Genomic DNA, 23,356 nt, shown 5'->3' with positions numbered 1-23,356 from the left:
CGTTTCCAGCTTCAAAAAAAATACAAAAAAAAAAATGTGTAGAGACAAGTTCAGAGGAGTCTTTACCAGCCATGAATTATCCCATTGTTGGGTAAGTAATTTGGATTCTATTCTTTTGGCTTATTTGTATTTTCTGGATTGCTTAAATGACAGAAAAAGGAATACTGAAAGTTGTGTATTAAAATGTTGATAAAATGCTGTGCTCCCCCCCCCCCCAGGAGTACGAGGAGCGCCTGGCCCGGCTGCGGGCCGACTATGAGGCGGAGCAGGAGTCCAGGGCCCGGCTGGAGGAGGACATCACCGCCATGCGCAACTCCTACGACGTGAAGCTGTCCGTGCTGGAGGAGAGCCTGCGTAAGGAGACAGGTGGGGGCCCACCCGGGCTGTCAGGGGGGCCAGGCTGCTTCCGCCTCATTTTACTGACGAATATTTTTCTGATGACTTTATCTTTTTTTTAATTTATTAATTAAATTTAATGGGGTGACGTTGATCAACAGGTTTCAGGTGAACATCTCTGTAGCATTTGAACTGTTGATTGTATTGCGTGCCCAGCACCCAAAGTCAAATCATTTAACATCATCGTATATTTGTCCCTCTTTACTCCCCTCTCCCTTCCCCCATAACCACTTCACTTTTTTTTTAAGACTTTATTTATTCATTTTAGAGAGGAGAGAGAGAGAGAGAGAGTGAGAGAGAGAGAAGGGAGGGAGAAGCAGGAAGCATGAACTCCCATATGTGCCTTGACTGGGCAAGCCCAGGGTTTTGAACCAGTGACCTCAGTGTTAAGGTCCACTGCGCCACCGCAGGTCAGGAACCACTTCTTTTTTTTTTTTTTTTTTAGGAACCACTTCATTTTGATTATGTCCATGAGTCTCAATTTTATATCCCACCTATATGTGAAATCCTATACATCCTATAGTTCTTAACTTTTTCTGGTGAGTGTTGGTGGGAACGGTGTCAGTAGGAACTTGCTTGGTGCATTTTTATATAACGGGTGTCCCTGAGCCAGAGACGATCCGTCCGAGTGTGTCCCGGTGGGACTGAGGCCACGGTGACTTATGCCCAGGGGCTGGCCTCCCTACCTCCACCTAGGTTTCTCTTTGTGCTCAGGAGGTTGACCTGGACCCAGAAGTGGCCAAAGAGGTGGCATTGGCAGCAGAGCGTGGTGTGGGGACCGAGGCTGAGGCCCAGGCCCTGCTGGCTGTGACAGGCTCGAGAAGGGACTGTGGGACCGACAGCACGATGCCCGTTGTGGACCAGCAGCGGGTGCTTGCCCGGTAAGTGCCGCAGCTCGGGGCTGGGGGAGCCCTTGGCAGGGCGGGAAGGGACCCTTCCCTGGGTGTGGGGCTGCCCTGCCCCTAGATTCTTCCCGACCCCCCACCGAGGCCTCCCCTCGCTCTCCCCCCTGACGGGGTCCTGACCCTCTCTCCAGGAGCAGGGGGCGGAAAGGCACTAGACTCGGGGGGGGGGCTGCTCTGGGAGCTGCACACATGCCCGTGTCCCATCAGGTGTCCTCTCTGGGAAAAGGGGAAGGACTGTTGCCCACTTGGCTTTCACAGGGCCTGGCCTTCAGGTCTCAGGAATCCCAGGACAGGTGACACAGAGTTCCTTCAGGTCCCAGCTGAGCCTCCAGGACCCTCCCTGATGGAAAACTTGCTCCCCCTGGGGACAAGCCACCCCCAGACACCCTCTGGGGCCACCTGTGGAGCTGGGCTTTCCTCACTGGCTGTGCAGCTTTGTGCACGTGACTTACCCTTTCTGAGCCTTGGTTCTCACTTCTGTAAATGAGAGTAAAGCCCAGCCGACCACTGTGACTGAGTGAGCCCCATGGCCAGGGGCCCAGCCTCTACCAGTCCCACAGCCCACAGTTCAAACATTAACTGAGCAATTACTATGTGCTGGGCACCAGGTGCAAGGATGAAGGAGATGCTACCTTGTCCTTCAAGGGGCTCCTGGTCCAGGGGAGGCAGGGACACAGGGTCGGGTTCTGTAGCAGGTCGCAGTGAGAGGGCTGTGCAGTCGGCTGCCTGGGTTCCCGTCCACCTCTGCCACTGGGACCGACGTCAGAGCCCTCTGTACCTTAGCTTCTCATCTACAAAGTGGGCGGTAGACTTCCAGCTTGAGAAGCTTGTTGGGAAGGTCCCATGAGACGGTGCCTGCAGAGGTGGCAGCCCAGTGACGGGCACATGTGGCAGTTGTCACAGTGAGGTCTGGAGTGTGGTCAGGGAAGGCTTCACAGAAGAGGGGATACCTGAAGAAGGTTTGCAGGACAGAATGCCTCAGGGGTAGCACTAAAGATGCAGGGCACAGGCAAGGTGGCACAAGGCACGGAGGGAAGAAACAGCCTGCGTGGTCTTAGTGCGAGCAGCAAGCGAAAGCCAGAGTGAGTAGGGTGGTGGGTGCCGAGGGAGGTGAGACAGAGGCCCTGTGTGCCTGGGGGCCTAGGCTTCGCCCTGATGGTGGCCTAGGAGGGCTGATTTTAAGCAAAGTGGTGACGTAGACATGGCTTTTCTCTGCCCTGGCTGCTGAAGTCAGGTGCGAACCAGGGGCGAGCCAGCTGCTCGGGGTGCCCGGTTTGGCTCTTTCCCTCCAGCGTGGCCGCCCCCCTGTTGTGAATCCCTGTCGCTTAGCTGTAAACCCTATGCCACTTTGGGACGAGGCAACGTCCGTAACATTTTTATGGTGCTTTACTAGATAGCGAGGAGTTCCACACACACCTTTCTTTGTGGTTATTTAAAACTTGTACCTTCAAAAGACAGAACTAAACATTTTTGCTCTTATTGATCAATGTCACCCCATTAAATTTAATTTCTAAATAAAAATAAACTCTGAACATTTTTGAACATTAAAAATGTTCAAAATACATGTCCCTGCTTGGTTAAACATTGTGCGCTGAATGAATTCCTTAATTTTTGCACTTTTAAAAGGGAGGTATACTGGCCGTAGAACATTAGTTTCCTCTACACCATTTGCATACATTGCAAAATGATCACCACCAGAAGTTTAGTTCACATCCATCACCATGCATAGTTACAAAATTTATTTTCTTGTGATGAGGACTTGTACAGTTTACTTTCTTAACAACTTTCAAATGCAGGATGCTGTGTTTTTAACTATAGTCTCTTTGCTGTACGTTGCATCCAGGACTTACCTTATCCCTGGAAGTGTGTACCTTTTGAGCACCTTCACCATTCCACCAGCCCCACACCCCCCACCTCTGGTGACCCTGGTCTGTTCTGTGTCTCTCTGAGCGTAGTTTGTGTGCTTTGTGTTTTAGCAGACTGTTGTCTGTCTGTCTGACATCACTTAGCACAGTGCCCTCACGTGCACTGAGTGTAGGAAACGTTTTCACAGGCAGGGTTTATTCCAGCCACGCAGGTTCCGTGGGAGCACAGCGGGAGGGAGCCTGCTGGCTGCTGACTGTCAGCACTGCCCTCGGGTGGCGGCTGGCGGGTGGGTTGGCTCCGTGTCCACAGGTGGATTCTGGCCTTTCCTGCTGGGCGCGGCCACCACCACGGTTGAGTTAGACAGATCTGGTAGGAGCCTTACTTCTGGCCCTGAACCAGCGGCCTCACGTCTCTGAGCCTCAGTTTACACCTCTGTAAAATGCGGTGGCCGGGAGGATTCCACGCGGTCACGCTGGACAGCGAGGGGCTTGCGATTGGCAGATGTCGCCACGTTTGCTTCCTCTCACGCCTACAGCTTGCAGCTGCTGGAGCGGCAGGTGGTGGGCGGAGAACAGGCCGAGAACAAGGACCTGAAGGAGAAGCACAAGCGACGGAAACGCTACGCAGACGAGCGCAGAAAGCAGCTGGTGGCGGCCCTGCAGAACGCGGATGAGGACAGCGGGGACCGGGTGCTGCTCAATGTCTACGACTCCATCCAGGAGGAGGTCAGGGCCAAGAGCAGGCTGCTGGAGAAGATGCAGAGGAAGGTGAGGCCCTCGGCCCAGGCCCCCCTCCTGCCCGGCCCCCACCCCAGAGCACTGGGTGCGCATTCACTCACCCTTTGCACAAGCATCTGGTAAGTGCCCACGGTGGGCCGTGTCCTGGTGTGGAAACAGTCACCGTGACAGATGTGTCTCTGCTGTCCTGAGTCTTACTTTCTAGTGTGTGTGTGTGTGTGTGTGTGTGTGTGTAAGTGTAAGAACACAACAGAGAAACGAGCAAGAGAGTATTGGGGTGGGGAGGGGAGGGGAGGCGGCTTTATCTTCCCACTTTTATTGAAGTACAAATACCCAAATCACAAATGCACAATTATTTCCACAAAATGAGTGAGCCATGAAACTGGCACCTGGGCAGTGGAACTGAACATTAACAACACCCCAGAAGTTCCTGGGGTCACCTCAGGTGGGGGGACCAGGACGTTGTCAGGGAAGCAGTGACTTCTAAGGTGGACCTGAAAGAAGAGAGAGCCAGCGGCCATGTGATGACCTGAAGGAAGAGCGCTCTGGGCCCAGAGCCGCTGGTGCTGGGACTGAGGTCGGCGGTCCCAGGAACAAAGGAGCCTGTAGTGGCCCAGCGCAGGGACTGAGGTTGAGCGGAGAGAAGGGCATTCCGTCTCTGTGACAGTCACTTATAGCCAGCGAGGGGATTCAGCCGGTTCACACCGGTTCAGCAGAACTGATACTTAATTTTTGTTGAGTTTGGCCCACCAGCTGTTAAATGGCACTTGTAATCAGGGTTCTCTCTAAGGCGGGCGCCTGGGCAGCCGCCCAATGTGGAAATCACAAATTTACTTTCCTTACTCTTATCTGCGCAACAGTGTATTCTAAGTGCCCGTAGTAATGTTCATTACATCCATAGGTGAAAAAAATTGCAAGTGGGGATACTATTCAAGAAGCAATACAGAAATATCTTAAATAACGGTTTTATTGTTTTTTTTTGTCAGGTGTTACTTAATATTTTTTCATTAATATTTTAAAACTTTTATAAAAATCTAGTTTTGTGTACCTCTTTTATTCTTTTTTTAAAATTTTTATTAATTTTAATGGGGTGACATCCATAAATCAGGGTACATATGTTCAAAGAAAACATGTCCAGGTTATTTTGGCATTCAATTATGTTGCATACCCATCACCCAAAGTCAGATTGTCCTCCGTCACCTTCTATCTAGTTTTCTTTGTGCCCCTCCCCTCCCCCTTACCCTCCCCCCCCCAACCATCACACTCTTGTCCATGTCTCTCAGTCTTGTTTTTATGTCCCACCTGTGTATGGAATCATGGAGTTCTTGGTTTTTTCTCATTTATTATTCTTTATTTTTTATTTTTGTATTTTTCTGAAGCTGGAAATGGGGAGAGACAGCCAGACAGACTCCCGCATGTGCCCGACCAGGATCCACCCGGCACGCCCACCAGGGGCAATGCCCTGCCCACCAGGGGGCGACGCTCTGCCCCTCCGGGGCGTGGCTCCGCAGCAACCAGAGCCACTCTAGCGCCTGGGGCAGAGGCCAAGGAGCCATCCCCAGCGCCCGGGCCATCTTTGCTCCAATGGAGCCTCGGCTGCGAGAGGGGAAGAGAGAGACAGAGAGGAAGGAGGGGGGGTGGAGAAGCAAATGGGCGCTTCTCCCATGTGCCCTGGCCGGGAATCGAACCCGGGTCCCCCGCACGCCAGGCTGACGCTCTACTGCTGAGCCAACCGGCCAGGGCCTATTATTCTTATTTAAGTATTAAATTCATGAAATAATAAACTACCTTTCCATATATCTTTTTTAATACTTAAAACTAAGGTCATTAGGGCAGAGAACTGGTTGTTAAATTATTTGAATCTCACCATTGCTTATACCTCCTTCCACGCATCCTCTGCGTGGTCTGGGCCTCACAGTGTCTCCCTTGGCCACCTGCAAGGTGGCCCCCTCCTTGCCCCCACAGAACCCTGGCAACCAGAGGACCTTGTCAAAACATAAAGGTGATGCTTTTCTTTTCTTCTCTCTAAACCTCTTTAATTTTATATTTTCTTTGTTGTCTTCATGCCTTTTCTTAGTACTCTTGTAATGTTTTTCAGTCGAATTCATTCTTCCTTGGATATCTCACAATTTGGTTTACTTTTCTAAGTTTTCTTAAAAAAAATTCTTTCCTAGCGGTAGAGCATCAGCCGGGCATGTGAAAGTCCCAGGTTCTATTCCCGACCAGGGCATATAGGAGAAGCGCCCGTCTGCTTCTCTACCCATCCCCTTCTCCTTCCTCTCTATCTCTCTCTTCCTCTCCCACAGCCAAGGCTCCATTGGAGCAAAGTTGGCCTGGGCGCTGAGGATGGCTCCATGGCCTCCACCTCAGGCGCTAGAATGGCTCCCGCTACAATGGAACAACGTCCCAGATGGGCAGAGCATCGCCCCCTGGTGGGCATGCTGGGAAGATCTTGGTCAGGCACATGCGGGAGTCTGACTGCCTCCCCACTTATAACTTTGGAAAAATACAAAAAAAAAAAACTTTCCTAAATTTGGTTAATGTCCAATTTCACCATCTTCATTTTTGTCCATTTCTATTTTAAGGTTTTGGATTTCTAATTTGAAGTTTTCATGTCTGTGACTACTTCCTGAAGGAAATTTTATTTATGTTGAGGTGTTAGGTTATGATTTTTTTTATGTGACAGAGACAGAGAGAAGGACAGATAAGGACAGGCAGTCAGGAAGGGAAAGAGATGAGAAGCATCAATTCTTTGTTGTGGCACCTTAGTTGTTCATTGATTATGTTCTCATACGTGCCTTGACCGGGGGAATACAGCAGACCAAGTGACCCCTTGCTCAAGCCAGCAGCAACCTTTGGGCTTAAGCTGGCGACCTCAGGGTTTTGAACCTGGGTCCTCTGCGTCCTAGTCTGACACTCTGTTTACTGCACCACTGCCTGGTCAGGCTAATGTTCAATTCTATGTGCTTGTGCTTTGGGGGAATTTTGTTCTGAAATGCATTGATTTTCATTTTGTTTCTTACAGTAGCTTTCGTTAGATATAGCTGCTCTCTTCTATTTATTTTATATAATGTTATTTGTTTTCTGCACTTCCATCAATAACTGGGGGTTTGGCGTAGCTTACCAGGCTTCTTCAGTCAAGAGCACACTCTTCTGTTCACATAGAGAAGTACAGTCTTGGATTCAGTAGTCTCCTATTGCTGCGGTAGCAAATGACCACACATTTGGTTGCCTTAAAACAACACAGATTTATTATTATATTTCCTAGTACTAGAGGTCAAAGTCCGGGTACAGTGTGGCTGCTTCACTTAGAATTCCACAGGGCTGAAATCAAGGCATCAGTAGAGCTGCATCTCTTCCTAAAGGTTCTGGGGGAGAATGCATTCCCAGGTGCTGGGCAGAATTTAGTCCTGTGTGTTTGTAGGACTGAAGTTCCCATCTCCTTGCTGGCTGTTGACTGTTTCGTCAGTTTCTAGAGGCAGCCGGCATTTCTTTTTTAAAGTCAGTTGTTTTAACAACCTTAATTCCATTTTCAAAATTCTTTTTGCCGTGAAGGATAACATATTCACAGCCATAATAGGAGGGATGAAAATCAGATAATTGGGGGTGAAAATTTAGCTTTCCAAAGCTTTTTATTTTATTTTATTTTTTTTGTGTGTGAGGGCTCAGTGTGTCTTTTGTGTTTTCCTATTGTTTCTGCAGAGCTTTCGATTTTTACTTCAAGATATACCTCCCGTAGCGCCTCAGACTAATCCCATCGGTCCTGCACATGTCCTGGTCTCTTGCATCTGTTTCCAAAACAGTATCAGATCTGTTTTAGGTGTTTTCTCACTTAGAGTGGGGCTTTGTCTCTGGGGAAGTGATGTTATATGCCTTCCTATCACCTTGTCCTCCCCCTTCCTCCGCTTGTCTCCCGTGTAGGGTGGGCTTAGGAGCTGTCCTGGGTTTTTAGGTAATTTGAAGCTTCTGGTGTTCTGTCTTCTGGTCAGTAGGCGAGGCTGAGGATGGCTTCATTTTGTTCTTGTTCTGTTGGGTATTTTTTGTTTGTTTGATTTTTGGAGGACATCTCTGGGGAGATTCAGATTCAGGTGACTGCCATTATCTTCAGGTACCCAATACTTGGTGTCTCTCACTCATTCTTTATATATTTTTAACTTTTATTTATTGATTTTTAGAGGGGAGGGAGGGAGAGACAGGAACATCAATCCATTCCTGTATGTGCTCCGACAGTGGATGGAACTGACAGCCTCTGCATAGAGAGATGATGCTCTATGAGCTATCCGGGCAGGGCTGGTGTTTATATTTTTAACATAAGCAAATAACTGTGTATATGTACACCACCCTGCCCCCAACACACACAATAACATCCTCCTTCTTTTTGGATAAAAGTAGCCACAATACACACTTCCCTCCACCTACCTTTTTTTTTTCATACGATATATCCTGAAGACCACTCCATAGCCGCATCTAGACGTAGTCCTCATTCCTCTTTACTGCTGCATGGTACTCCACTGTCAGACTGTGTCGTTGTTCATTCAGTTGGTCCCCTCTTGATGGACATATGGGTTGTTCCCAATCTTTTGCTATAATCAAAAGCACTGAATAGATTTTGCATACTACTATTATATTTTTGGAAGGTTTTCTTTTCTTTCTTTTTTTTTTTTTTTTTACAGAGACAGATAGAGAGGCAGAGGGACAGACAGACTGGAATGGAGAGAGATGAGAAGCATCAATTCTTTGTTGTGGCACCTTATTTGTTCAATGATTGCTTTTTCATATGTGCCTTGACCGGGGGGCTACAGCAGAGCGAGTGACCCCTTGCTCAAGCCAGTGACCTTTGGGCTCAGACCAGCAACCATGGGGTCATATCTATGATCCCACGCTCAAGCCAGTGACTCTGCACTCAAGCTGGTGACCCTGTGCTCAAGCCGGCGACCTTGGGGTTTTGAACCTGGGTTCTCCGTGTCCCAGTCTGACACTCTATCTACTGCACCACCGCCTGGTCAGGCTTGGTAGGTTTCTTTTTAATTAATTCCTCCAACTGGGATTGCTGGGACAAAGAATAAGTACACATGTGATTTTGCATGATACTCCCAGCTCCCCTCCATGGTTCTATCCTTTTGCATTGCTACTAGCATGTGTGTTTCTCAGTCTCACCCAACAGAGTCAACTGAAAAAAAAATAGTATTTTTACAATTCTATCGATAAGAAATAGGATCTCAGTATAGATTTTTTTTTTGCGTTGTAATTGACATAACATGTTAGTTTCAGGTGTACTACATAATGATTTGATATTTGTATATATTGTGAAATGATCGCCATGATTAAATCTAGTTAACATCCATCACCACACAATTACAATTGTTTTCTTGTGATAAGAACTTTTAAGAACTCTTACCGACTTTCAAACATTCAGTACAATATTACTAACTATAGTTCCCATGCTGTACATTACACTACCAGGACTTGTGTATTTTATAACTCAGGGTAGTTTTTTCTTTTTAAGACTTTTATTCATTTTGTAGAGAGAGTAAAGAGAGAGCAAGAGAGAGAAAGAAAGAGGGGAGCAAAGTTGAACATTATTTTCATATGTTTTAGGGATATTTGCTATTTTTTTCTCTGAACTTTGTTCATATCTTTTGCCCATTTTTTTATTAAGGTGGTAGTTACTTTTTTTTTCTTCTTATAGAAGCTCTTTATATCAGGCATGCTGTGATTTATATTAGGAATATTGACTCTTAGTCTGTAACATAAGTTGGAAATACTTTCTTCCAGCTTGTTACTTTTACTATGTTTTATAGTATGTTTGCCATACAGAAATTTTAAAAAATTGTTTTGTCAAATTGATCACCTTTTAGTATTACATTTAGATTTTGAGCCCTAGTTGGGAAAGTTCACTCATGTTTTCTTCTAGAGCTTGTTTTTTGGTTGTTTGTTTCTTTGGTTTCATTGGGGGAGAGAGACAGGGACAGACAAGACAGGAAGGGAGAGAGGTAGGAAGAAGCATCAACTCATAGTTGTGGCACTTTAGTTGTTCATTGATTGCTTTCTCATATGTGCCTTGACTGAGGGTCTCCGGCAGGCATATGGATGTTCTGGGTTCGATTTCCAGTCAGGACACACAGAAAAAGTGACCATCTGCCTCTCCCCCTCCCTCTTCCCCTCCTCTCCCTCTTCCCCTCCCACAGCCAAGGATTCAATTGGTCCACACATGGCCCTGGACGCTGAGGACATTTCTGTTGGTCCTAGCTAGTCAACTCAGGTGCTAAAAATAGCTCAGTACTCAAGCATTGGCCCAAGATGGGGTTGCCGGGTGGATTCCAGTGAGGGTTCATGTGGGAGTCTGCCACTATCTCCCCTCCTCTCACCTAAAAAAACTAAAAAAGGTTCTAAAATTGATTGGGATCATGGTTGCACATCTCTGAATATACTAAAAACCTCTGAATTGTACACTTTAAGTGGGTGAATGTAATACATGTGAATTATATCTCCATGAAGCTATTTTAAAAATCCCTGCAAATGATTCCAGATGTACAAAATATATATATAAAGACTATTACCATGAATACCATGGAGCTACTACCCAGTTCGAGAAGTAGAGCATTATTCATTTAGTTGAAGCCCTGGTGTGCCTGCCCCTCCATGATGGCTCCCTGTGTCCTGCCAGGTAGCCTCTCTTCTCAGTTGCCTATGTGTGCTTCTCATTCCCATGCATTTAAAGCCTCTTTCTTTACCTGCACTTTGAGGAAATAGCCTGTGCACCGGGTAGTCTGGGGCTCAGGGAGAGCATGGTTAGAGTTGGACTTGGAAGTCGCTTGTGCTTAGGAGAGAATGGACAGCAAGTCGGGCAGACCTGGGCAGGAGATCAGAATAACCCATGGTCAAGTCAAGGTGGGTCTAACGCTAGACCAGTGGTTGTCACACCATAACAGGATGGTGGCCGTGGGAAGCAGGGCTGGCTGGGTGACAGCCTATTGCTCCCCTTAGAAGAAGAATTTGTACAATTCTCTGAGCTCTCTGAGGACCGTGGTGGCGTGGTGACAGTCGTGCTGTGTAGAGCCTGCCACAGGCTCCTGAGTAAAATGTGTGAGTGTGGGATAGTGACCGAGGTGGGCCAGTGGGGCTGCTGATGACTTGTTCCTGCTCTCTGAAGGGCCATGGACACAGCAGGTGCACATTTAAGTGCTAGGTGGAGAGGTGGGTGGGTGAGTGATGGATGGAAGGATGGTGGTGGCAGGGAAGGCGAATGAATAGATGGAAGGATGGTGGCCAGATGAGGACATGAGAATGGATGGATGAGTGGCTCAGTGAACAGATGGTGAGTGGCCGGCTGGACGGGCAGCTAGTGGATGGGGAGGGCGGACGATGGGTAGGTGTCGTGGTGTCTCTCCTGCTCACAGCTTGTCATGCTTTGTTTTCAGCTTCGGGCGGCAGAGGTGGAGATCAAAGATCTGCAGTCCGAGTTTGAGCTCGAGAAGATTGATTATTTGGCCACCATCCGGCGGCAGGAACGTGACTTCCTGCTGTTCCAGCAGCTCCTGGAGCAGGTGCAGCCCCTGATCCGCCGGGACTGTAACTACAGCAACCTGGAGAAGATCAGGCGCGAGTCCTGCTGGGATGAGGACAGCGGCTTCTGGAAGATCCCTAAGCCCCTCATCATGAAAACCAGCCTCCCAGTAGGTCAGGAGCCTGGCTGTCCCCTCGGCCCTCCCTCCCCTCCCCCACACTTCTGCAGACAGAGAGGCAGCTGCTGCCTCACCCTGCTGACTGTGGGTGAAGCAGACATGTGACCCTGAGATGCCAAAACACGGGGAAACTGAGAGAATGGTGTGTTCTCAGTCGGACAGATGTGGTTTGGGATTCTGGCTCCACCACTCCCTGTGTGACCTCTTTGGGACTCAGTGTCCTCATTTGTGAAACGGGAATTGGTAAGAGTACCTTCCTTAGAGATTGCTAGGTAGCTTCCAATGTGTTAATACACATAAAACCTTTACACCCATGCCTATCGCATCTTAAGAGCGCGGTACATTTTATCATTATCATGATCATCACTGTCATTTCTTCCTACAGCCATCCTGTGAAGGACAGGGATCATTGCACCCATTTTACATGTGAGGAAATGGAATCTTAGAGTATACAAGTGCCTTATCCATAGTCACAATCATAGCAGTGAGTTGTAGAGCCAGGGATGGAAAAGATATGTTCAGTTTTAGGCCTGAAACGGAAAGTTCTGCTTTTGCCACTGACCTCCTTCCTGTGTGACCTTACGGTGGTCACTGTCCTTCTCTGGGCTTCGGTCCCCTGATCTTCACAAATAAGGGTTTGGATAAGTGGATATTGAAGGCTCTCCACCTCCATTGAGTCTTAGAGTAAGATCAGATTTACAGTGGCTCTTTCTGCAGCCGTTGAGCTGGTTCTGCCCATTCAGAGAGCAGCAGGATGTTACATCCCACAGGGCCCCCACCTGTTCACCCCTGGTCAGAATGTTTGTCCAGGCCCCACATCTTTGACAGGTATGGACACTGACGCCACCCTTGCTGAAACTCCAGGCAGCAGTTGCCTGGAGGAGGAGGAATCCCTAAACCCCACCAACCGCCATCTTGCCTGGAAGCAGGGCAGTGGCTTCCTTGGCCTCTGCACCCTCCTGTTGTGTTGCCCAAAGCCGTCTCTTCGCTTGAGCTGGGAGGTGTCCTCTGGTGGCTCCAAGCCTGAGCCAGGGCAGACCCCACTCCCTGTGGTGGGAGTGCTGCCACCCAGCTTGTCCCTCTGGTCCTTATACCAGGGAGCAGTGACTTCAGCTTTTGTTTCCTCCTAGCAGTTTCGACAGGGCCACAGAACAAACCAGTCCGCAAAACCTCTGCAGCTGACAATGGCGACCCAGGCATGGTAAGGCCTCTGGGAGAGGGAGTGGGGAATGGGGGGCTGCGGGCCCCGAGGAGCAGTGGGTCGGCATTACTGTAGGGAACGGACTGCTGCTTTCAGCTGCCCTAAGGACTAAGGCAGGGGTCTGAGCAGGGGTCCTTCTTGTGTAACTCTGTTGGCACCTAGACGCTCAACCCCCCCTGGCCCTCATTCAAAGCCGTTTATGGTCATAAAGACCAGAGGGGGGCCTGACCTGTGGTGGCGCAGTGGATAAAGTGGTGACTTGGAATGCTGAGGTTGCCGGTTCGAAACCCTGGGCTTGCCTGGTCAAGGCACATATGGGAGTTGATGCTTCCTGCTCCTCCCTCTGTTCTCTCTCTATCTCTCTCTCTCTCTCCCTCTCTCTCTAATAAAAAATAAATAAAATAAAAAAATGGTCCTGGCCAGTTGGCTCAGCGGTAGAGCGTCGGCCTAGCGTGCGGAGGACCCGGGTTCGATTCCCGGCCAGGGCACACAGGAGAAGCGCCCATCTGCTTCTCCACCCCTCCGCCGCGCTTTCCTCTCTGTCTCTCTTTTCCCCTCCCGCAGCCGAGGCTCCATTGGAGCAAAGATGGCCCGGGCGCTGGGGATGGCTCTGTGGCCTCTGCCTCAGGCGCTAGAGTGGCTCTGGTCGCAAATGGCGACGCCCAGGAGGGGCAGAGCATCGCCCCCTGGTGGGCAGAGCGTCGCCCCTGGTGGGCGTGCCGGGTGGATCCCGGTCGGGTGCATGCGGGAGTCTGTCTGACTGTCTCTCCCTGTTTCCAGCTTCAGAAAAATGGAAAAAAAAACCCAAAAAACAAAAACAAAAAAATAAATTAAAAAAAAAAATAAATAAAGTAAAAAAAAGAAAAAAAAAGCCCAGAGGGGAAGTAGATGGTTCACCAGCCCATCCTGCTGGAGAAGGACAGAAGCTTCAGCTTCGATCCCAGAGGCCCAGCAGCACGTTCTCGCTCCCTAAGCCTCCGCTGCTGTCCCTGGACCGAAAGGATCCTCAAAGTTCCCATAAACAATGATTGGGATTCTAAAATCACTTTATTTTCCTATCTCCCATATTTTGTATTACATATCCTTAAAGCCAGGTCTGGTCCTCTTCTGCGAAGGACCAGACAGTGAATATTTTAAGCCTCGTGGCCTTATGTTCTCTGTCACTGCTCAGCTCTACGTGGTAACACAAAGCAGCTGTAGGTGATATGTAAATGAACGAGCATGGCTTTGTGCCGATAAAACTTTACAGAAACCGTCTGTGGGGCAGATTTGGTCTATGGACTGTGATTTGCTGATCCCTGCCTTAAACCATTACAGATATTTCGGAAAACCCACACAGAACTTTGCAGTCAGGAGAAGGCCACTCATAGGTTAATGAATTCCAGCCAGGCCTCTCTGGTTGAGTGCAGGGTGGCTGCAAGGAATGTCTCAGGCTGATCTAAAGCTCTCATTGGCAAGTTTTGATGACTTAACTTTGTAAAGAAAGAGAAAGTTATTCCTGAATAAACCATTCTTAACCTGGGACCACTAAGCAGTTATATTAGTCAGAATGCTTTTAGTTCCAAGTGATAGCTACCCAAAGCAAACAATCATAAGCAAAACAGGAAATTTATCAGTGCATGTTAAGTGGACTAGATTCAGGTGTGGCTGGATCTAGGGGCTCAAACAGTCACGGGTCTGCTTCCCTTAGTATTCTAGCTTCAGACTCAGGCAGGCTTTATCCACGTGGCAGGAAAGATGGTTGCTGGCAATTAGTGATCCCATAGGGAGAGAGACCCTGTCTCTTAGAGCAGTGGTCCCCAACTCCTGGGGCGCAGACCGGTACCGGTCCATGGGCCATTTGGTACATTTGGTACCAGTCCACAGAGAAAGAATAAATAACTTACATTATTTCCGTTTTATTTATATTTAAGTCTGAATGATGTTTTATTTTTTAAAAATGACCAGATTCCCTCTGTTACATCTGTCTAAGACTCACTCTTGATGCTTGTCTCGTAAGTTTGACAATTATATTTAAAAATACCACAATTTTTACGCCAGTCGCATAATTTTATTTTGTGCATTTATCTGTCCCACCCTAAAGGCCGGTCTGTGAAAATATTTTCTAATATTAAGCCGGTCCATGGCCCAAAAGAGGTTGGGACCACTGTCTTAGAGCATCCTTAAACCAATGCTTGTAGAAAGATTCTGAGCTGTTCTTCCTGGGTCATGGGGCTACTTCAGGACCAATGACTATGTCCAGAAGATGCAGTTCTGTGATTGGTCCAGTCTGGGTCACATGTCCAGCTGTGTAGGAAGGGGGAGGGTGGGTGGGAGTGGTGGTATTAGGGCACTATGAGTGGTCACCCCACCAGGATGATGTCAAGTGGGAGAAGGATAGTTTCCTGAAGGATGAGATTCAGGGCAAAGAAAACAAGTCCACGACAGTGGTGATGGTTGTTGCACTCGCCGGGTAAAACAAACACTGGAGACGTTTGGAGAGTTTCAGACAAAGTTTTATGGCCAAGAGAAAAAGAAAACAAAGCAAAACAAAACAAACCTGCGCAGGGGTGAACTCAAGTGGTAGTCACAAGAGCCACACCGAGCGCCTACAGTCTAGGGGTTTTTATAGCATAGCAAGCAAGCAGTTCATACAGAAGCAAATTTGGCATTTAGCAATTGGCTCCCCCAAATTAAATTCTAGTCACGTGCCTTAGTAACCAGTCATACAGTTGAAAGCCCCAGCTGGAAATATCCCTATCTATCCCCTAGGATGTGGTTACATTTTCTGTCTTAGCAGTTCTTGTGACTTCCTTATCTCAAGGACTCCTCAGCTCCTAGCCATCCTGGGAGTCTGACGACTTCTCTATCTCAAGGACTCCTCAGCTCCTAGCCATCCTGGGAGTCTGGGCTCATCTGTTTACTGGACTAGTTCCTTTGAAGTTATTTCTAAAGCCTATTAATGTATTTTATGGCTTTTATTCGAATGTCACATTTCCTCCTCTTCTTTGTCCTAGTTAAATCCTTAACTATAATGGAGATTCTTCGGCTGCACTAAGGCGTTGGTACGGCTGAGATAAAATCATTATTTTTAATTTCTTTTCCTGCAGTAGTCAATAACCCACGCTCCCGGTAGATGGCGCCATGTACATGGGCCGTGGCAAAGGCATATCTACTGTCTGTATAGATGTTGGCACTTTTCCCTTCAGCAATTCTAAGGGCCTGTGTGAGTCCGATAAGCTCAGCCCGTTGTGCAGATGTGCCTTTAGGCAGTGCCTTTTTCCATAACACAGTATCTTGAGTGGTCACCGCAGTTCCAGCATACCTTTGCCCATCCCGAACATAGCTACTTCCATCTGTAAACAGAGTTAAATCTGCCTTCTCATAGGCCTGATCCCGTAGATCTGGTCTGGCTCCTGTAATGGTATCTAATATTTGTCTACAGTCATGGATCACCGATGGATCTGGCAACGGGAGCAATGTAGCAGGATTCAAGGCCGTTGTTTTCAAAAATTGTATTGCGGGGGGGGGGGGGGGGTTCAGCAACTGTGCCTGATACTGTGTTAGTCGGGCATTCGAGATCCACCTATCCGGTGGAGCCCGCAGCACTTGTTCTAAATAGTGCTCTCCAATGACCTGAATGTCTTGACCCAGAGTCAGTTTACTGGCCTCCTTAACAAGGATGGAGGTAGCAGCAAGTGCTCTCAAACAATTTGGCCAACCTGATGACACAGGATCTAGTCTTCTGGACAGATAGGCTATTGGTCTTTTCCAAGGTCCCAGTTCTTGACAGAGGACCCCTAGAGCAATGCCCTTCTTCTCAGTCACAAATAGTTGAAAAGACTTAGACAAGTCTGGCAGGGTTAATGCCGGGGCTGCAACTAGGGCCTCCTTAAGTTTTTTGAAAAGACTCTCGTGCCTCCTCTGTCCATACAAATTGTTCCTCTTTTCTCCGTGTTAACTCATGCAAAGGTTTGGCCAGCTCTGCAAATCCCAGTATCCAAAGTCTGCAATATCCCACGGCACCTAAAAATTCTCGTACTTGCCTCTTACTTACAGGCTCAGGAATCTGTAATATAGTCTGAATTCTTTGGCTAGACAAACTACGTTGTCCTCCCCTTAAGTCATACCCCAAGTAACTCACAGTTTGGGTGACAATTTGGGCCTTCTTAGCAGATACTCGATAGCCCATCCGTTGCAGTTCTTGGAGTAGTTCCAATGTAGCTTCTTGGCAACTCTCCTGGTTTGGGGCTGCGATAAGGAGATCGTCCACATACTGCAGCAGCACAATTGAAGAGTGGCCGGCTCAAAACTCCTGTAAGTCTTTGCACAAAGCCTCATTAAATATGGTTGGTGAATTCTTAAAACCCTGAGGGAGCCTGGTCCAAGTGTATTGGCCTGAAAGTCCATTCTCAGGATCATTCTACTCAAAGGCAAACATTTCCTGACTTTGCTTTGCTAATGGAATGCAAAAGAAGGCATCTTTCAAATCTAATACTGAATAGAAAACATGCATTGGTGGCAATGAACTTAATAGGGTATAGGGGTTTGGCACAGTAGGATGTATGGTCTCTACCCGAGCATTCACTTCATGCAGGTCCTGCACTGGGCGATAGTCCTGAGTTCCAGGTTTTTGTACTGGCAGTAGAGGAGTGTTCCAGGCAGATTGGCATTCCCGGAGAATCCCGGCTTCTAATAAGCGCCTCAAGTGCTGTGCTATACCCTGTTTAGCCCGAGCAGGTACAGGATACTGTCTGATGCGTACTGGGCTGGCATCACTCCGCAACAGCACTACTACAGGCGGCTGATGTACTGCCAATCCCGGAGGATTATTCTCTGCCCAAACTCCAGGAACCTGCTGCTTTACTTCCTCGGGGATGCCCGTAAACCCGCTCTTACCTTCCAGGAGGGAGGCAATCAGGTATTCTTCTGATATTGGCACAGTCACTAATACCTTGCCTTCTGCATTCTTCTCCTGGTTGAAGGTTATTGTTGCTTGAAATTTTTGCAACAAATCTCGTCCCAACAGCGGGTAAGGGCAGTCTGGAATAATCAGGAATGAATGAGTAATAGTCCCTCGCGCCAGGTCTGTAATCCGAGCAGTGGCTCGAGGATATGAGACAGCTTTGCCAGTGACCCCTATTACCTTTGTGGATTCCTTTTGTAATGTCCCAAGTGGTCTCTTTAGGACGGAATAAGTGGCCCCCGTGTCAACTAGGAAGGTAGTTGGTTTCCCCTCAATTGACAGTGTGACCATAGGCTCCTGAGGGCCAACAGAAATGGAGCCTTGGCCCCGTCAATTTAATTGGAGCAAAACCTGTGAGCTTTGTTCCTGATTTACGGCCTGTAGCTTAGGGCAATCCTTCTTCCAATGACCTTTCTCTGTAAAAATCAGCAAAGCATAGGAAGGAGACTGTCATAAGTGAGTATCCGTCTGACACTCCCAGCTGAGCTGACTGATGCCCATTAGTTCAAAAAACCTGTTGCTGGATTAATGCAAATGACTGAACACTTTGTCCCAGCAAAAATGTTAAATAATGTTCCCTTTCAGTGCCCCCCTCTTCCCTAAATACTTTTTCAGCTTCTTGGCTGATGCGGATTCTTTCTTCCGTTGTGAACAGGGTGTGCAAAAGCTGCTGACAATCATCCCAAGTTGGTTGATGGGTCCTGAAAACAGTCTCAAGCAAAGAAATTAACCCCTGAGGTTTCTCTGAAAACGACGGGGTCTGATGTTTCCAATTATAAAGGTCACTAGTAGAAAAAGGAATATAAATTATTCGGGACGGTGCATGTGGTCCTTCATCTAGTGGGGGCAGCACCTCCCTAAGAGGCAACATTGGGGCACCTCCATCAAAGGAAGGTTGAGCATAAGGGGTCCCCCCCCGGGTGTGGGGAGGACTCTGGACATTCTCGGGCACAGTTGAATCTGGCTCCCTGGGCTTCTGATAAAGAGGAGGATAATTTATAGGGTCTACTATATCCTCAGTAACATCAGAAAGGACCGGATACGATTTGGGAGGCTCTCTTTTAGGTGCAGGTGGAGCGGAGGGAGGGCGAGGCTTAATGTCCGTTGCGCTCACACAAATAGCTCTCTTAACCTTTTGATTAGCTTTTATGCACCTCTTAATGTACCCAGGTTTGTCTGTAGCTATATCTATCCAAACATCTATATACACATATTGGTCTGGGTGAGGCACCTGATATATAATGGCTCTTACTGCAAAAACTATAGGCAGATCAAAGGTTCCTTCAGATGGCCATCCAACCTTAAGAGATGGCCACTCCACTTGGCTTAAGGTCCGGAGAGTTTCTCGATCGGGTGGAGGTCCCTCATAACCCTGAGCTCTCTTCTGAAAATCAGAGAAGTTACTTAAAATGCAATCAAGAGGGGATTTAAGAGTAGATTCTTGCTGTCCCATCTCGCGGTACTTGTTCTTCTCAGCCAGGTATGCTTCTAGTCCTACAAAGACAACACACAGGATTCCCCACCCTATAAGCAGGGTGATCCAGATGGATGAGCGTTGATCACACTGTACTGGCAAACAAATTAACACCAAACACAACAGTGCAGCAAATCCCAGGAGGGCAATACACAAAATTTCCCACACAGTCATTCAGGCTAAACAAACAACCAGACAGCAGCGCGGCGCGGCGCGAGTGAGCTCACTACTTCAAAATGATCGATCGATTTCAGACAGAAACAGAAACCTCGGCCGGCAGCGTCCTGCCCTTTGGCCCGAGTGTCTGGGCGGGTCTCTGACAGCGTCCTGTCTGCCACCACAGACTGCAAATGCTCCGGAGCCAGACAGATTACAGAAACAAGGGAATTCCACAACAAAATACTCACCAGCTCGAGCTGTTCCGCCTGTCCCCAGCCAAAATTCCCGTAATGGGAATCCCGGAGCGAGCCCCCATAAATGTTGCACTCGCCGGGTAAAACAAACACTGGAGACGTTTGGAGAGTTTCAGACAAAGTTTTATGGCCAAGAGAAAAAGAAAACAAAGCAAAACAAAACAAACCTGTGCAGGGGTGAACTCAAGTGGTAGTCACAAGAGCCACACCGAGCGCCTACAGTCTAGGGGTTTTTATAGCATAGCAAGCAAGCAGTTCATACAGAAGCAAATTTGGCATTTAGCAATTGGCTCCCCCAAATTAAATTCTAGTCACGTGCCTTAGTAACCAGTCATACAGTTGAAAGCCCCAGCTGGAAATATCCCTATCTATCCCCTAGGATGTGGTTACATTTTCTGTCTTAGCAGTTCTTGTGACTTCCTTATCTCAAGGACTCCTCAGCTCCTAGCCATCCTGGGAGTCTGGGCTCATCTGTTTACTGGACTAGTTCCTTTGAAGTTATTTCTAAAGCCTATTAATGTATTTTATGGCTTTTATTCGAATGTCACAATGGTGTGGGCGCATTGTGTTGTCCTCGCCCTGATGGAGTTGGCAGGATGCTCTGTTTTGAGCTTTGCAGGACGGAATAAGGCACTTCCCATTCCCAAGGAAGGGGGGTGGAGTGTGTAGGCATGGCTGGAGACTGTGACTGCCCTGCCCAGGAGTCCGGGTCTGTAGCAGGGTCAACCAGAGCGGGCAGGGAGGCTCACAGGAAGCCCCGTCCCACCGGGCTTGCAGAGGCTGCTGGCCTTGGGTGAGGGCCCACATCAGAATTGTACAGACAAGGGGTCTTAACCCAGAGACTTTGGAATCTCAGCAGGAAGAAGACCGCTACAAGCTGATGCTCAGTCGGAGCAACAGTGAAAATATTGCCAGTAACTACTTCCGGCCAAAGCGGGCCAGCCAGATCCTCAGCATGGATCCCATGAAGAGCCTCAGTGAGTGCCCTGGCCACCTCATGTCCTACAGGCCCTCTGCCAGTTGGGAGGGGCATGGCAGAGTAGATTTGGAGTCAGACAGCCTGCGTTAAAAACCGCTTTTCCTCTCCCATGATGAGCCTCAGCTTTCTTGGCTCTCACATGAGGGGATACACCCACATCTCAGAATTAGGTGACGTGAAGTGGGGAAGCAACCCAGCCCAGAGCCTGGCACACAGTAGGTGCTCAGTACACAGTCTCTGCTTTCCTCTATCCCTTTGTCTCCGGGGGTACATACGGTTTGATTCATCCGCCTGCCCTGACACGCACTAAGCCCCAACACACTGCTCAGGGCCCTGGCGTGGGCTTGCACGGCTTTGAGTCAGCAACTCACCAGCTTCCTAGGATGCCAGTATCACGGCTTTCTCCTGCTGAGCCCAGGGGGACAGACAGGGCCACAAAAGCAAAATACTTGCAAAAGCAAGAACTGAAAACCATTTCATTCTTCTGTTTTTAAAACTAAAACACAACAGAGCTTCCAATAAACGATGAATGAAATCACATTTCAGTTCTATAATGAGGATATTTAAGAGACAGAGTGGGTGGAGTTGAAGAATTAGGAGGGAAAAACTGGACAGGAAATAAATTAACATTATTTGAGAACCTGGCTTTGCGTCCATGCTGCAGATTAGGACACTGAGGCTCAGAGAGACTCAGCCAGGCATCTCTAGCTGAGCTGAGGGTGGTTGCAAGGTATGTCTCAGGCTGGTCTAAAGCTCGGATTGGCTGCTTTTGATTTTGTAAAAAAAGTTTAACTTTGTAAAAAAGGGGAAAGTTCCCGGAAAAAAAAAAATAGCCAACATTCTTAACCTGAGACCACTACGGGGTTATGTTAGTCAGAATGCTTTTAGTTCCAAGTGAGGCCATGCTTCTAGGGAGAAGGGGAGTTGGGCTCGGAACCCAGGCTTGTCTGGCTGGAGATCCCAGGCTGCGTCCCAGCTCAGGCCCTTTGGATGCAGACAGAGTGCTGGGTCTGAGGCCTCCACCAGAGCAGCATCTTAGAGCTTGGGGTCCTCACTGTGGGCCCAAGCCCTCCGGCTGGGCGGGGGCTGGGCCAGCTTCTCCACCCACAGTGTTTTCTCTCCTGCCTGCCCTCCTGGCTCACCAGCTCCCCTGTGCCTCTTCCACAGCACATCACAACTCGCCACCAGGCCTCGGCTCTCCCCTCAGCAACAACTCTGCTTTCCTACCCTCCCAGGCCCCTGAAACTCCCCAGCCCCGGCCCTTCCGCCTCGAGGCCCTTGACATCCCCTTCAACAAGGCCAAGCGTAAGAAAAGCAAAACCAGCTTTGGCAGTGAGCCTCTGTAAACATAGCTGCCTGCTGTCCTGTCTGTTGGCTTCTGACTGCCAGGCCTTCCCAGGGCAGCCCCAGCTGGGCGTCCTCCCACCTGCCCCCATAATAACTGGAGTGCTTGGGGGGACCCTTGCCATGGGAAGACAAACTTGCCTTCCCTGTTCCCCAGAGAGCCCACCTCTGCCCGGGCCAGGAGCCCCTTGGAGGCTGGACCATCCTTGGAAAGGCCCACCCCAGCTCTCAACACCAAGGCAGTATTTGCACCTGCTCACCTGCCACAGAGCCCGCCATCTGTGCCCACGAGTGTTGTTCGGCACCTCAGCGGGCTTAGGAGCCCCAGCTCAGCCTCAAGGCCTTCGCCAGCAGCCCCAACCGAGCGTGCCGCAACTAACATGTGGATTGAACTCAACATCTCGGTGATCAGAAAGTGCCTCTGTCAAGTTGGCCCCGCTTCCCAGGGGAAGCGCTGCAGGACAGGTGCACGAGGCCTGTTCCCCTGCTGCCCACTCCTGGGTGGCCTGTGGCCCAAGGAGGTCACTCCGTATTAAGCTGCCCCCATAGACTGTCTTTTACCTACAAGTGCCCCTTCCCTGATTGTCTGACAGCATCACTGGGGCCCCTCCCTGCCCAGCCCCCACGGGGAAGCTCTTTGTGGAGTAAGGTTCTTAAATATCTGAGGCTTTTAGAAGAAAAAGGCTCCAATCGCTTCCCAGCCTTTTGGCTCGGATCAAGTGCAAACAGGCTCCAAATTTTTTGCAACTCCATGCAATTGTGAGTACAAGTACTTTTTTTTTTCTGTGGAAAGCCTCTGAACTGTCATTAGATTCTCAAAGGATCTGTGACTCAGGAAAGCAGAGCCTTGTTTTGGAAAAACAGGGGCCATGTGTTACTGAGGTCCAGAGAAAGCCCAGGTTTTTCCAGCTCTCAGGCTGTGCTGGAACTGGGTGTCCTGACATGGCCAGAAACAAATCCAGGCCACCCCAGCAACACTGGACACACCTCTCCTCTTGCCAATTATAGCCCAGGCCTTCCCCATGCGAGGGGCTCACAATTTGAGGGAAAAGGTTTGGCCTTCGGTGCTTTCCTGAACCTCATTTCACCCTGAGCCTCATCTGTGAAATGGGGATAACACCCACCTCAAAGAGTTAATGTGAAGGTAAAAAAGCAAGACAGTCTCTATAGTTCCTGTACATAGCAGGTGCTCTGTGTCAGCCCATCGTCCCTCCTCCTCTGTATTTTATACTGATTACTGTGGTCCATGCCACAGGCCACCTGCCTGGGCCAAGGAGCTCACATCCTGGAGAAGTCGGGGTAGAGTGGAGGGTGCTCAAGTAACTATGGAGATCCACCTAACCCAGGCAGGCTGCATTAGGTACTTCGAGCAACAGGAAGCGAGATCAGGCGCCCTGGCCGGTTGGCTCAG

The 23,356-nt window shown here is 48.9% G+C and overlaps 1 protein-coding gene across 1 annotated transcript in view; it reads left to right on the top strand.

The window, feature by feature from the left end:
• Positions 1-21,947, top strand: part of KIF17 (kinesin family member 17) — a 37,880-nt gene extending 15,933 nt beyond the window's left edge. Inside the window, 8 exon segments of the mRNA XM_066372634.1 lie at positions 219-366; positions 1,006-1,034; positions 1,111-1,277; positions 3,703-3,934; positions 11,326-11,584; positions 12,723-12,790; positions 20,479-20,599; positions 21,769-21,947. Coding sequence (XP_066228731.1) covers positions 219-366; positions 1,006-1,034; positions 1,111-1,277; positions 3,703-3,934; positions 11,326-11,584; positions 12,723-12,790; positions 20,479-20,599; positions 21,769-21,947 — 1,203 coding nt within the window.
• The last annotated feature ends 1,409 nt before the right edge of the window (positions 21,948-23,356 follow it).

This window comes from Saccopteryx leptura, chromosome 3, assembly GCF_036850995.1.
Source record: "Saccopteryx leptura isolate mSacLep1 chromosome 3, mSacLep1_pri_phased_curated, whole genome shotgun sequence".
Classification (NCBI taxonomy): Eukaryota; Metazoa; Chordata; class Mammalia; order Chiroptera; family Emballonuridae; genus Saccopteryx; species Saccopteryx leptura.
This window is presented reverse-complemented; position numbering and strand designations above follow the sequence as displayed.